This window comes from Pangasianodon hypophthalmus, chromosome 12 (genome assembly GCF_027358585.1).
Source record: "Pangasianodon hypophthalmus isolate fPanHyp1 chromosome 12, fPanHyp1.pri, whole genome shotgun sequence".
In the NCBI taxonomy this organism is placed as follows: domain Eukaryota; kingdom Metazoa; phylum Chordata; class Actinopteri; order Siluriformes; family Pangasiidae; genus Pangasianodon; species Pangasianodon hypophthalmus.
This window is the reverse complement of record NC_069721.1, coordinates 18379059-18392829: the sequence shown is the minus strand read 5'-3', so window position 1 is coordinate 18392829 and position 13771 is coordinate 18379059. Positions and strand designations below refer to the sequence as shown.

The window sequence follows — 13771 nt, the reverse complement described above, 5'->3', positions numbered from 1 at the left end:
GGTGTTAGATGACTGATAGGCCTTGTCACATGTCACAATAAGTTATAGATGAGAGATTTTATTCTTGTTTTCATTTCCTCATGTTTTTCACTAACAGGTCGCCTTACCTAACATTGTTTGCAGTATTAATTAGCACCAACAAATGCTGAATTTCAGCATTATTCAACATTTGTAATGAATATTATGAAAATAAGTATCACTTACTAGCTTAAACAATAATTTATTTTAATTAACACCTTGCTCTTAATTGCACATTGATCAACATGAACCCTAAATAATATATTCTTACAGATTTGAGAATAAATTTAGGATGTTGAGAATGAACTGAATTCAGGTCACTGGCTGTTGGAAACCACAGTTACAGTCTCACTTATAGAATGAAATTAACTCCCAGGACCATATAATGCTCATTTTGGTCACTATGGACTTGAATATGAAAAACATCAGTCAATATGCATATACTATACACAAATATTTACTTTGTTAACATTACTTATGATATATTCAAGCTAAAGATTGTAATCATAATAAACATCACACATTTGGGCCATTGTATTTTTAGTTTTTTTTTTCATTAAGGATTTTCTTTTGTGATTTTCATCCACCAGCGTTTATAACAGTCATAGACACAATATGATTTAAGCTGATTCAGGTTCATTTTGATCCACAATGAAAACAATACGCAATGGTGAAAAAAAAATCTATTTCTGCTGTACTCAGCTACTAATGAACTAGTATAAAAATATACAGCTTTTCATCATAGTACCATGACATTTAATGTGCATGTTCAGGACCCATATAATATTATATTATTATTATTAAATCAGTTTCTCTTTTCAGAATTGATTTACTCTTAAATTATTTACTTTATTTGTTTATATAGTATTTACTATTTGCTTGTAGAAAACCAGAAACATAAGAGACCAACTTTAACACTTACATGTTTAACCATCCTTCTCCTCTTTCCGCTATAACAGGTGAGTAAGCTGGAGAGGGAGAAGATGCAAGAGGTGCGTCATGAGCAGCATAAGTCTGCGGCGGCGGTGAGTGAGCTGCGAGCCAAGCTACACGAGGAAAAGCTGCGCGAGCTGCACTCTGTTCGGGAAACCCTGCTGCGCCAGCACGAGTCTGAGCTGCTACGGGTCATTAAAATCAAAGATGGAGAGATTCAGAGACTGCAGGCCCTTGTGAATGCACTCCGAGATGGCTCTACAGACAAGGTGAAGAACTGGAGGGGATCTTAGAGGGAAAGTTTGCAGACCTACAATGCATCATGGGTAGTTAGATTTAACTAACATACCAAGTCAACTAATTATGGACCTAATAATTAATGCTTAATGTAATGGGGCACTGAACAGTGCTGGAGAGGAGTTCTGATTAACGTGGAATCTAAATTTTATGCACCCTAGGAACTTCTCAGAGTTTTGAAAAAAAAAATAAAAAAATTTCAAATAATACTCCATCTTTCTTCACTAATAAAAACTCAGATGTTCATATTTACTGAAAGCATTAGGTATGATGATGCATAACACATAGAGGATTGAAAAAAGAATTTCACTTTGTATTAGGAGCATAAATGATGATTCAAATGATGATTCATTCTGCAATAAGTATCAGCTGAGATTTTTTATTACATTTCATTGGAATAAAGCAGTACTTATGGAATTTACACATACTTATATAAAAAAAAATAAATAAATCAAATTTGAGGCTAAACCCAGAAACCAGAATTGAAAAATTCCTAAAAAATGAATATGAGTAAAATTATATTTAAAAATAGATTTTAAAAAATGATGTTATCAGTAAAGCCACAATATACAAGCACATTCTCATAACAGTTCCTCCATGTAAATGGAAGTAAAAATATCAGTAGTGAATAATCACTGTGTGCAGGTGAAGTCGGCTCTGATGGTGGAGGTGAGGGAAGAGGCACGTCGGGGCTTCGAGGCCGAGCGCTCACGCCTGCAGCAGGAGATCTCCGAGCTGAAGGGGGTGAAGCGGCAGATGGAGGAGGCGCTGAATGTAGCCCTGCAGGCTGACAAGATCAAAGCCGCTGAGATCCGCAGTGTGTACCACCTCCATCAAGAGGAGATCAACCGCATCAAGAAGGAGTGTGAGAGGGAGATCCGCAGACTGGTGCGTGCTGCTGCTACTCTGTTCTTTCCATCATTTCCAATCCACAATCTGAGTTACAAGACCAAAATTAGCATAAAGGTACACACTTAACTTCAGTCTTAGTGTGGTCTCTACAACATGTTTATAAGTTTCTTCAAGGAAAACTGTAAGTTGTGTGTAAGTCATAGTGGACCAGGTGCTGAGTGCACTCCTTATTTCCAGCGTACTTTTAAATAAATTTCATAATAATGTGCTCTAGGGACCTGTTTTCACTTGGCGGTTTCAAGTGTTTTGAGTGTCAGGGTAGGTTTTTTGATTTAATTAGATCCCCGTCACCTCTGCCGAAAGGAAATAATATTCTTAATGAGTTTCTTATGTGTATAAAAAAAAATTAATGTTTAAACATTTTTAAGTGTATTGTATTACATTACAAATTACAGTAAGTCAAAACAACTTATACTGTAGTTACAATAAGTATACTACTAATGTTGATAGTGTAAATACACCCAGGACCAATTTATACCCTTATTCAGTTTATTATTTAATAAGTGCAAAAATAAGAAAGTTATAAGTCTTTAGTCACAAGGGTGAGGAATGTAAGTCTGGACCTGCTGACTAGCCCTGGACATTTATGGGGTTATAACAGTTTTAATTCCAACCACTAAAACAACTTCAAATCAGAAAATGCTTCGGAGATTTATTTTAGCCAGATGTTATGCAGGTAGAAATGCATCTGTTTTTTTAAGTCACATCAGACAACTAAAAAATTGTCCTATGCATACGTTAAAGCAACATTGCTCCATAACTACTGCCTTCCTCACAGTTTATAACATAATGAATACATTGTAAATCATGATTTTTTTTTTTTGATGTAACACTCACATTTGGCATAGAACACCTAGAAAAGTGGAACATCGCAGGAAGTTGGTTATCACGAATAATAAACTGATTAGTAATCAGATTTCAGTCTAGCTAACCAAAGAAGCATTAGTGTAAATGCTTTTGGTTTAAATAATAATACAATCCTGGCACAAGATGCACGAAATGACTGGGTCTAGACAGGAACTGTTGTACTGTACATCTGAGTTTAATCCACGGTGGTGTAGTTGGAAAGGTGCTAAAAAATGGTGGAGCTCCAGGAGCAGGGTTTGAGACTTACAGTATATTATTGCTTAGGATGTCTACACGCTCTTTAACTTTTCTAACTTTAGATCCATAATAAGCAAACTCTATGTGATAGTGGCAAGGAAAAACTGCCTGAGATGACATGAGGAAGAAATCTTGAGAGGAACCAGACTAAAAAGAGAATCCATCTTTTTCTGGGATTATAAATCATTACAGTATACATTAGAAGAGTAAAGTCAAAGAGTACTAAGTGTGAAAATGATGTTCAGTATGAGTATATTGTATGAGTACATTGTGAATAAGAGTCTGGGATGAGCACACGGCAGTCTTTATGATTACATCAGCAGTTCTTAGGTACAGATCTACAATATCCAAGCGCCAGTCATTAGGGTATCGCTACACTGTTATCACTGCTGGAAGCTCATCCAACAAGATGTGAGCTTCCAAATATAATGTCTAGACCTGACAGCCTAAAGGCATGACAATGACAAACATTCCCATGAGAAACTGATTGATTGAAGCATGGATCGTGTGATGTTGTCGATGTGCTGCACTGTGTGCTGGGTCAGCAGAAAGCTAGGATGAGCTGAGAGGTCCTGTGCTGCTGTTGCAGCTGATGTGTTGGTGTTATCGATCCTCAGAACTCTGTCCTGTGGGTCTCTTTATTTAGCACAGCAGAAGAGCAGGAGTTTCTGCACTTAATCGCATTACCACAGTCAGTGCAGGATGACATGGAATGGCGAAGTGGAGGGGACAGTTTTAATGTGTGTATGTTTACCGGTCATTCTGTACATATTACATATAAAACACAAGACTGCAGATATTAATCAGTAGCAGGAGGGAATGAGGGAAGAAAATCAAAGAGAGTACAGTGGCATAAGTATAAGGTGAATAAGGAAAGAAAGAAAAGGACATGCAGAGAATGTTGCCGTGGTCTCCGCAGATTTTAGATGACATCAGCATTCTTGACATCAGCACCACCCAGGGCTCGGAAAGACGGATAAACAGAGACAGTAATTCCTGTTTATTGCTTTCACATGGTATATACTTTCCTATGGCTGGAGGGGTTCAGTGTATCTAATTACTTTCATGTTGTCTTAAATGAATGACATGGTGACATCTCACCTGGCTGCAGTAATGTTTTTTTTCTTTCATAGTCAAGAAGAATGGCAGTTAGCCAGTCTAATTATTTCTCTGGCAACATATAAATGGAAGTGGCTATATATGTAGCACCACCATGCTGACCCTTAACTATAACACAGTACTCATGTTCTCCTCATATCTGTATCATTTTCCTCTGGGATCTGTGGTTTCTTCTCACCTTCTCACCTAAAAATATTCCAGTAGATGGATTGGCGACTCTAAATTGCACTAGGTCTGAAGATGTGTGTGTGTGCCCTGTGATGCACAGGATGTATTCCCATCTCACATCCACTACCTGACTGGAATAAAGGAACGAATTTATCAATAAAGGAATTGTTATGAATATGAATTTGCTACAATAAGAGTATGATGGTTGGGCTGCAACTGTTGCAAGCGTAAAGAGAATGCTAGAAAATTGGGCATATTTTTGAGACAATGCTGACTGTAGCACAAGTATCACATTTACATGTGGTGTGTTTCCACATTAATTTAAAAACTGACGAGCTTCTTTGGGTCTTTGTTCGAGAATTTTTTAATTGTGCTGATCCATGGGTTTTGGAAATATAGTCTCCTCAGTGTAGTTGAGCAGAAACAGGATCCCAATCCACAGCTGGCTAATACAGTCTTTCCACTGTCTCCTCAATTCTTTCTTATTAGCTGTGGAAAGAAATTATTTTTTGCATCAGCATATCATTGGTCACATGACATCACAGAGATTGATGCCATATACATAGTAAAAATGGCTTCAATAAAGTAGTCTTTTTAATAAGTTTAATAAGATGCTAGCTCTATTTCCATTAAGGTTGGATCAGCCCATTGGGTCATATTATTGCAATTGTTAAAAATTAAATGTGAAATATTTTGAGCTACTGATCCATGATGTCTGTTTTCACACCATAAATGTCAGTCGAGCACGTTTAAATGTGAACAAGCTGCTCATAAATTGAGATGAAATAACACTGGCGAGTGACAGGCGTGACCGGATTAGTCTCCGAGACGGATGATGCACTCTGACGCCTGAAGAAGAAACTCCATCGTCTCATATACTGAAATGTCAGTTTCAGAGGAGCTTCTGGTGGAGTTGAATGTGGATTACAGAAGAGCTTAGTGGTCTTAGAGAGAACGGATTATTACCATTATTTTATTAATCACAGGGGAAATAACTGTAGTTATGTTACATTTAAACAGCTTTCTGCTTTATGTGGGTTAAAAGGATGAAGAGCAAATGTTGTGAGCAGGTTACGTTTCACCTTCACCTATATCTGCATATCTTCTAAATTAAGAATCGTACGTAAACCTTTATAACCTTTTTAAGATATAGCTTCCCTTAAATGAAGTAACCTTCAATGTTCAGCATCTCTACGCTAATACACGGAGTTCTGCAGGATGTAGAACTGCATTAAAGCAGTGTGTTGTTCGGAGAGCCCTGTGGTTTCTTGGCTTTGCTGTGCATGACCCTGCCTTTCATGGTTGGATGAAGGCCAGGCCACACTCCTCCACTCATCCCTACAGCTAAAACTGGTGTACAACAAGATGCAGGATGGAGCTGTGCAGTGTTTTATGTTGCTAGGCAGTGCTGGCATCCAGCTACGGTTTGCGCACTCAGCGGGTAATCAGTCCATTAGGAATTTTGTATCAGAGATCACACTGAGCAAGAAAAGAGGCATCAATCATCTTGTCCAAATGAAAAATAAATACTAAATAGTTCACTAATAGTGCTAATAAAGCTGGCTGTTAGAACATTAAAATAGCAGTTTGTCATATTTTACAGGCGTCTGGTGCCTTCTCTCCAACCGACCCCATTCTCTTCCTTTTAATAAAAAAGGGTAGAACTGGTCAGCTCTGTTCCAGCTTGGGGCGGAGCTCATTTCAGAGTCTGATAAGTATTCTAATACTAGAGAATGCACTTCATCTTACTGCTTTCTTCATTTTGAGTTTTTGACATAATTTGACATATCTTTCAAATTTTACATTCATCACGAAGATGCATGTAGTGTACCTTTAATTAGCTTTAAGTATAAAGCATTAAAGGGACATCAGTGGACCTTAAATTATTTTTGAAGGTATACTATATTCACATTTTCAGGTGAAAGATACATGCTTGAGGTACAAAAGATATACCCTTGATGGTACCACCCCATCAACAAGCAAACATACAGTTTGGTATCTTTATTTCTGAGAGCGTACTGGTTAGTGATAAAGCACCAGAAGGACTTATGTTTCCTGTTTAGCTCTGTGCCAAGAAGCTGTAATTTCTCCAACAGCAACAAGCCGCATTTGAATTTTCTCTATTTTATTTATATCAGTTTTGACATAGTAAAGAGACATGTTCATCAGATCAATCCTGTCTACAAGTTTGTCCAACGTTCCCGCAAATCTGTACCCAACTTTAATTCCAATCTGGGTTTAATTCTTGTTCAACAGCGTTTGGAGCATGGGCTCACTTACTACAATACTAAAATGTATTTTAAGCAAAGGAGGTGTGCATAGATTATACAGTAGTTATTACCATGTTGTATGCATACTTAAAACATGCAGGGACAGTGCACGCTCACATGCAGTTTTAATGGCTGTTGCTACACCCATAATAGACAACCTCAGAGAAACATCAGTAACTTGTCAGTTCAAGGGTTGTGGCTGTAGTAATACTTAAAATATTATTAACTGCAAAATCCTTAATATGTCAGCACTGAATTTATTCAGTCCCCTGATTCCCTATGTTCTGAATTCTTCAGACTCTCTCTCTCTCTCTCTGATGTGAAAATTAACTATTGCTCTCCACTTGCCAGGTGACTCATAGCAACACACCCAGGGTAGGCGTTACCACGGTGATCAGTGTGTGTGCACATGTGTCATATGTTTGTGTGTGTGTTTGTGTGTGAGACAGACAGAGAGAGAGAGAGAGAGAGAGAGAGAGAGAGAGAGAGAAAGAGAGAGACAGTTGGAAATCGTTCATTTAGTCAGCAGGTTTTATCGTTTCAGGCCTCCTTTTTTTTAAAACACTGCCATAAATTGTGATTTATACTACAGCACCAGTAGTTACTATGAATCTGCTGTTTGAATATATTTGTTGGTGTTTGTGCAGAAACATTTGGTATAAAATTGGTCACTTGCTGGATGATTACTAATCACATCAGCAGTTTAAAATCCACTTAAAACAGGGATGTGTGCAGTCTGGGTAAAGGCAGTATTAATTTCCTTACTCTCACATTGCAGAGTCATTCAGCATACATTTATGGTTCATTATAAGATAGAGATTTTGTCAGTATTGGCTATGCTAAATTGCACCTAGGTGTGTGTGTGTGTGTGTGTGTGTCTGGTGCGTAGCAATGGACCAGCATCTCATCCAGGGTGTATTCCCATCTCACGCCCAGTGTTCCCGGGATAGGCTCCAGATCCCCTGCAATCCTGTCCAAGCTGTCACTGATGATGAATGATTGTATAGTCTACATGTGTACCATTTTATTCTATTTTAAACTTATGGAAGCCAAATATGGTGACTTAAAGGCTGTGATAAGACCAGGTCAAATAGTGACAAAACAGACAACATGCAGGAATAAAAAAAAAGAAAGTGTAGACCGGTATATGTGGCAGAAAAATGAACGGTTCAGATATGATGATCAAGCTAACAAGCAGTTTTGTCAGTGTTATGGGAAAAAAAAACATATTGTAAAACAGGTTCTAAAATGTGGTTGGCTGAGCTGTGTCCGAGGCTTTTGTATCTGAAGTTTTTGTCTGAAGTAACTTTTAAAATACTACTTGAACTTTATTTTTATGAACGTATATATGTGCATTTTAATTCTTCTTCTTCAGTGGATTGACAACAACAATCAACAATCAATAGTCATTGTACAATAATTGAGCCTGCTTTTTAATTTTACAAATGTGAATGTCATAATAATAGTGCTACTCAACATGCACCACTCGATCTTATTGCTGCTACTCATTAAAAATGGGTGGGGTCCATCACAGGCTAATGTCGGTGTTGCCATGGTAACCACATTATTTGGGCAGACAGTGTGTGTGGGGACATTTGGTCAGCACGAGGAAACGTATGTCCTCAGAAGGACAACTGTGTGTGTGTGTGTGAGAGAGAGAGAGAGGGAGAGGGGGAAGAGAGAGGGAGAGAGTATATACTGTGTTCTGACCAGAATGACACAAAGCCTAAGAAAACGATTGTGCTATGTGCAGGTCTAGAGTGTAATCTGAGTGTGTATCTGTGTGTGTGCGTGTATGTGCATGACTATACTGTGTTCTGTCCTGTAGATGGATGAGATTAAGGTTAAAGAGCGCACAGTGCTCAGTCTGGAGAGGGACTTGGGTGTGCAGGCGGCTCACACTCGGAAGCTGCAGCAGCAGAACCAGGCTGTAAGCGATCAGTTGGCTGTGATCAGAGACCTCAGCCCAAAGAAAGAGGTTCCATATTCACCCGGTGCAGGAGACACAGCAGACAACACAACTAACCCTGTAAGCAAATTTCACTCCCCACCTAATAATGTGCTCCTGGTGAATGTTGCACCTACCTGCTGTTCAGAGATCAATATGGCCTCCAGTCAGGAAGTAGCTCTGGTACTCAAGCCTCTTCAGAGCATCATGATGATCATCATCAGAGCAACAAAAGTCATCATGATCTGGTGAAGGTTTAGTGCTTGGCATTGAACATGCTTTGGTGTTCAGCTGATTCCTAAAGCTTCATTTTTTTCTACATGTTGGGTGCATACCATATATATATAGTGTTCATGGCATTTTACTGAATCTAAGTGGCAAACTGTGCATTTTAGATCCAAGACATAGATTTTATATTTGTAATGAAACAATTTTAAATCAAACCAATCATAATGTGCACATCATATGTTAAATTCTACTGTATATTCCTAATTATGGTGATTAATTGTCTATATAAGGTCTTCTGTCTAACTCCTGAAGTCCTAACCAATGGGTGAGATCACCTGGCTGTATTTACCCAGACACCGATGAAGCAAAATCATGATTGGATAATTTTCATTTTGCATTTCAAGAATTTTACCCTATTCATATCCAGTGAAAAAAACAATAAAAGATTTAGATTTTTATTCCCCAAAAATGCTTAAACCTTCTCAGAATAGGCAGAACAGAAACTAGAACAGGCATTAACATAGCAGTAAACCATGACAAGGCAGTAAACCCATACCAAACAATATGAAACACTAAGCACATTTGCTATGATTGGTGGTTACTCAGAGCTACTGGTGGCACAGAAATTAAGCTTGTAACTGAATTTTATGATTGGTGCTTTAAGGCTCAAACCTCACCAACCCAACACTCCTCTGAAAACAGTCTAAAATATGAGACTGGCTTTGTATTGCCCGGAATGTGAGTTGTCCAACCAAATGCGACAGCGTAAATTTGGGGATTTCATCAATTTTCCATATTCCATATTCCATATCCGTCATGAATTCAAACCTAAACCATATCTGACAGTGTAATCACACAAAATTGGTGCAGGATCTCAGGAGGTTGTTTGGAGTTTGTTAGAGACTGTTGGGTTGGTGTTGCATCAGTTTGGTTTATGTTACTTCAGCACACACGGCAACATTCACCACACCCTGCTTCAGAAGAACACTAATAATTTTGATAACCACTTCCCTGTCTATACTCACTGTAAACACTTTCCTGATCCTTTGCTGGCTTCAGCTCAGATTGTAAACCTGGCAGTTTGCTCCATGCCAAACTGGGGTTTTGTATATGTGAAAGCTTTCTGTTTTTCTTTTGCTACATATATATTTTATTTAAATCCTTTAATAGCAGTTTCTAAATTATTTCTTTTGCAATACCTGTGTCCTAGCATGTGAATGGACTTCTTAACGCTTGTCCTTAATGCATTAAGAGAAAAACATTTGATACACAGGCTAAAATGCAATCATATAATAATAAAATGCAATAATAATAATAATAATAATAATAATAATAAACAAAACCTAACACAAATTAATTTGTGTTGGTTGACCCTGTTGCATCTGCATATTTGCTGCTTCCTTGTGGCTGATGAAGCTCAGTGCATTTTGTCCTTTTTAAAAAAAAAATATAAATAATAAATTTCCCCAGTAGTTATCCCTTACACTTGCTTTTTAAACGATATAAACATGAGTTATTGAGTTATTAATAGATTGTCTCCTGCACTGGGTATGAGCCTCTCAAGGTGTATATTTTGTATAACTGAGGTCCTTCTATATTGGATATTTAACTTTTTCTCATAATCTCATTTATCAAGTCCAATATATTGTTATAACGATATCTTACATTGTTAGCTTCTTGCACTTGTAGACTGTTTTTCTAAGCTAGCTGGTGGTGAGCCCCAAGGCAGACACTTGCTGTAGAGTGATAACTGCAAGAAATATCACCTGTGTAGTGCTGTGAGAATATAAGAGAAGATGAGAAAACACACATCTTATACATTCCAGACTGTAAGATTCACACAATTTTCCACCGACACACTGACTTCACACCTTTACCTTTACCTTAGCTTTTTTCTTTGCTGTATTGAATTTGTATAGTTGGCTGCTTTTAGTATTTGGGTTTTTTTTTAAATCTGTGTTTATTCAGCAGCAGCTGCCAGTGGATTTGCTCTCTGTGGCCTTTCAATGTTTCGTATTTCAGATGTATCTCACACATTATCCTCAGTGTTTACAGTGACAAGCTTTAGGATACATTTTCATGTTTGAGTAATTGTACAACATTCCTGAGAGTACATAGAATAAGCTACACCTCCAAACTCACTATACTGTAATTTTAACTTACATATGATGCTTGTGTCCTCTTTTGTGCTACTAGTTTTGAAAGAAATTGCCTAAGGAAGTGATCACAACAATCTCCATAAAACCCAGTTGAATTGGTTTTTCTTTCATCTTATTTCTGTCTTCTAGGGGTTATAGTCCTATCCAAACACAAGCCAGTTCATTGTTAAACATTTGTTAACACTTTTAATTAAACTATAGCCTTTCCTGAACAGCTGAGGAATGTCTGAAGCCTGAAAGCGGGCATTCAGTGTGTGATTATGCTGTACACGATACTCTAGCGTTTAGTTCCAGTTCTCTGCAGTCGGTTTGTGTTTCAGGTACAGCAGTTGGATGAGAAGGACGCTCGTCGTTTCCAGCTGAAAATCGCTGAACTGAGTGCCATCATTCGCAAGCTGGAAGACCGTAACGCTCTTCTCTCGGAGGAACGTAATGAGTTGGTGGGTCACGGCCTCTTATTGTAGTAAATATAAGGTTGAATAAATGCTTTAGAACATGTTGATGTGGATCTAATGACCTGGAAATTATACTGAGATGTAAAAACCTAATGGGCCAAAACTTGCTACGCAATTTTAAGCAATTTGGCAACTGGAACTGGAATGTCAGTTTTCGTATTAACATGTGGATCAAATTGAGGACATTTATCAATGAGCGTGTGAGATTTTGAGACTCGCAACAGTGGCAGTCTGGAGTCATCCTGACCCACAATCTTCCAAACACAAGCTCAAAAACCTAACCTCTGAGCCTTTAATTCTCCTAACTACACTGAGAGGAAACCTGCCAATGTCACATATTATAATAGCAGAAGCTATAAAAGGATATAAATATGTCCTAGTAAGTGTAATGTGATAATACAAGTGACAGTAGTCCTTGCTGTATTCTCAAAGATACAACACTGATACATAATCATGTTTCTCGATCAAGACAGGATTAGAGATCAGTATATTAAACCTGCAATTTAATATTCAGCAAAACCTGCCAGTACATCTGGCTCTTTATTCACGATTGTACGGCTGCTCAGCTATATAGACCATTTATGTAAAGGTTGCTATTATAATGCGTGTAAATGTGTTTACTCCACAGCTGAAGCGTCTCCGTGAGGCAGAAAGCCAGTATAAACCACTTCTGGATAAGAACAGGCGTCTGAGTCGTAAGAACGAAGAGCTGGCTCACGCTTTCAGACGCATGGAGAACAAACTACGCTTCGTCACACAGGAGAATATAGAAATGGTGCTACACACATTCAACATGCTTCATCTAATAGCATTTACATAATAAACCAAAAGCTCTGAACCTTCGCACAGATTACATTTAAAACCTAAACATATAATGCACATTGAGATAATTCAGTAGTGTTTGAATCATCAGTTGACTGCCTGCATTTTATATTTAACCGAGTCAGGATGGCTTTATTTTCATACTCAACAACAGAGAACTTGCTGTACTCTGTGTTTCTCTCTCAATTGCAGTAATGTTGTAGGTTTTGGATCTAATTGTCCATATTCAACCACAGTGCACCACCAACAATATAATAACAATGATTGATTCTTTCTGCCGCATTAATGAAGCTCACAAGAAGATCAATTTTACTGTGTACTGTAAATAACCCTGGAGGGTCTTACTGGAATATAGCTCACATCAGTTGTTTTAAATATGAATGTTTATTAAGCACTGCTATAATGTCATGTAAACCAAATGTCCAGTTCAGCCATGAAACTCTATCCGTGCGCCGATTGGCTACCTCGATGCCAGTGCAGCAGTCTATCAGCAACGCTTCTCTGTCTACAGAACCTTTTATTATCCCAACTAACTTGCCAGCTATGGCCTGTGCGCGCTACCAGATCTCGTGTCCTAGTCCAGTAAATGCTGACTATCGATGATAATCGATAATAAATACCAGTAAATGTGGGTAAATATCAGTTAACGTCGACAAACGCTGATAAACACTGGTAAACACTGACAACCGATGACAAACACTGATAAATGCTGGTAAACGCTGACAACCAAATGACAACTGATGACAAACACTTGTAAACGCTGGTAAATGATGAAAACCGATGACAAACATTGGTAAACCCTGATGAACGCTGGTAAATGATGAAAACCGTTGACAAACGCTGGTAAATGCTGATAAACGCTGACAAACAGGATAATGGCCAGTAAACGCAATAATGGCTGATAAACACTGATAATGGTGGATAAATACATGTAATAGCTGGTAAAATACTGATAATGGCTGGTAAACGCTGATAATGGCTGGTAAAACGCCGATAACGGCTGGTAAAATACCAATAATGGCTGGTAAAATGCCGATAACGGCTGGTAATCGCCGATAATGGCTGGTAAAACACAGATAATGGCAGGTAAAACACTGATATTGGCTGGTAAATGCTGTTAAACACTGATAACGACTGATAAAACACCGATAACAGCTGGTAAAATGCTGATAATGGCTGGTAAATGCTGTTAAACGCTGATAATGGCTGATAAACGCTGATACACAAAAAATACACTCACTTCACGCATTCACCTCAATCATGCAGACACCTGTTTAGTCTAAACCCAGACATCAGTCACAGTTAAATAAGTTCTGGGCTCCCCGGTCCAGGCACACT

The 13771-nt window shown here is 38.1% G+C and overlaps 1 protein-coding gene across 12 annotated transcripts in view; it reads left to right on the top strand.

The window, feature by feature from the left end:
- The window catches only part of jakmip3 (Janus kinase and microtubule interacting protein 3), a 50099-nt gene that overhangs the window by 21349 nt on the left and 14979 nt on the right, over positions 1-13771 (top strand). For 6 of the 12 annotated variants that reach the window (XM_026915362.3, XM_026915365.3, XM_026915363.3 and 3 more), the window contains 5 exons: positions 978-1220; positions 1894-2136; positions 8650-8850; positions 11477-11596; positions 12240-12386. In XM_026915362.3, the coding sequence (XP_026771163.1) occupies positions 978-1220; positions 1894-2136; positions 8650-8850; positions 11477-11596; positions 12240-12386 (954 nt within the window). The remainder of the gene's footprint in view (positions 1-977; positions 1221-1893; positions 2137-8649; positions 8851-11476; positions 11597-12239; positions 12387-13771) is intronic. The other 6 variants (XM_053238908.1, XM_026915373.3, XM_026915364.3 and 3 more) reach the window with 2 other exon arrangements.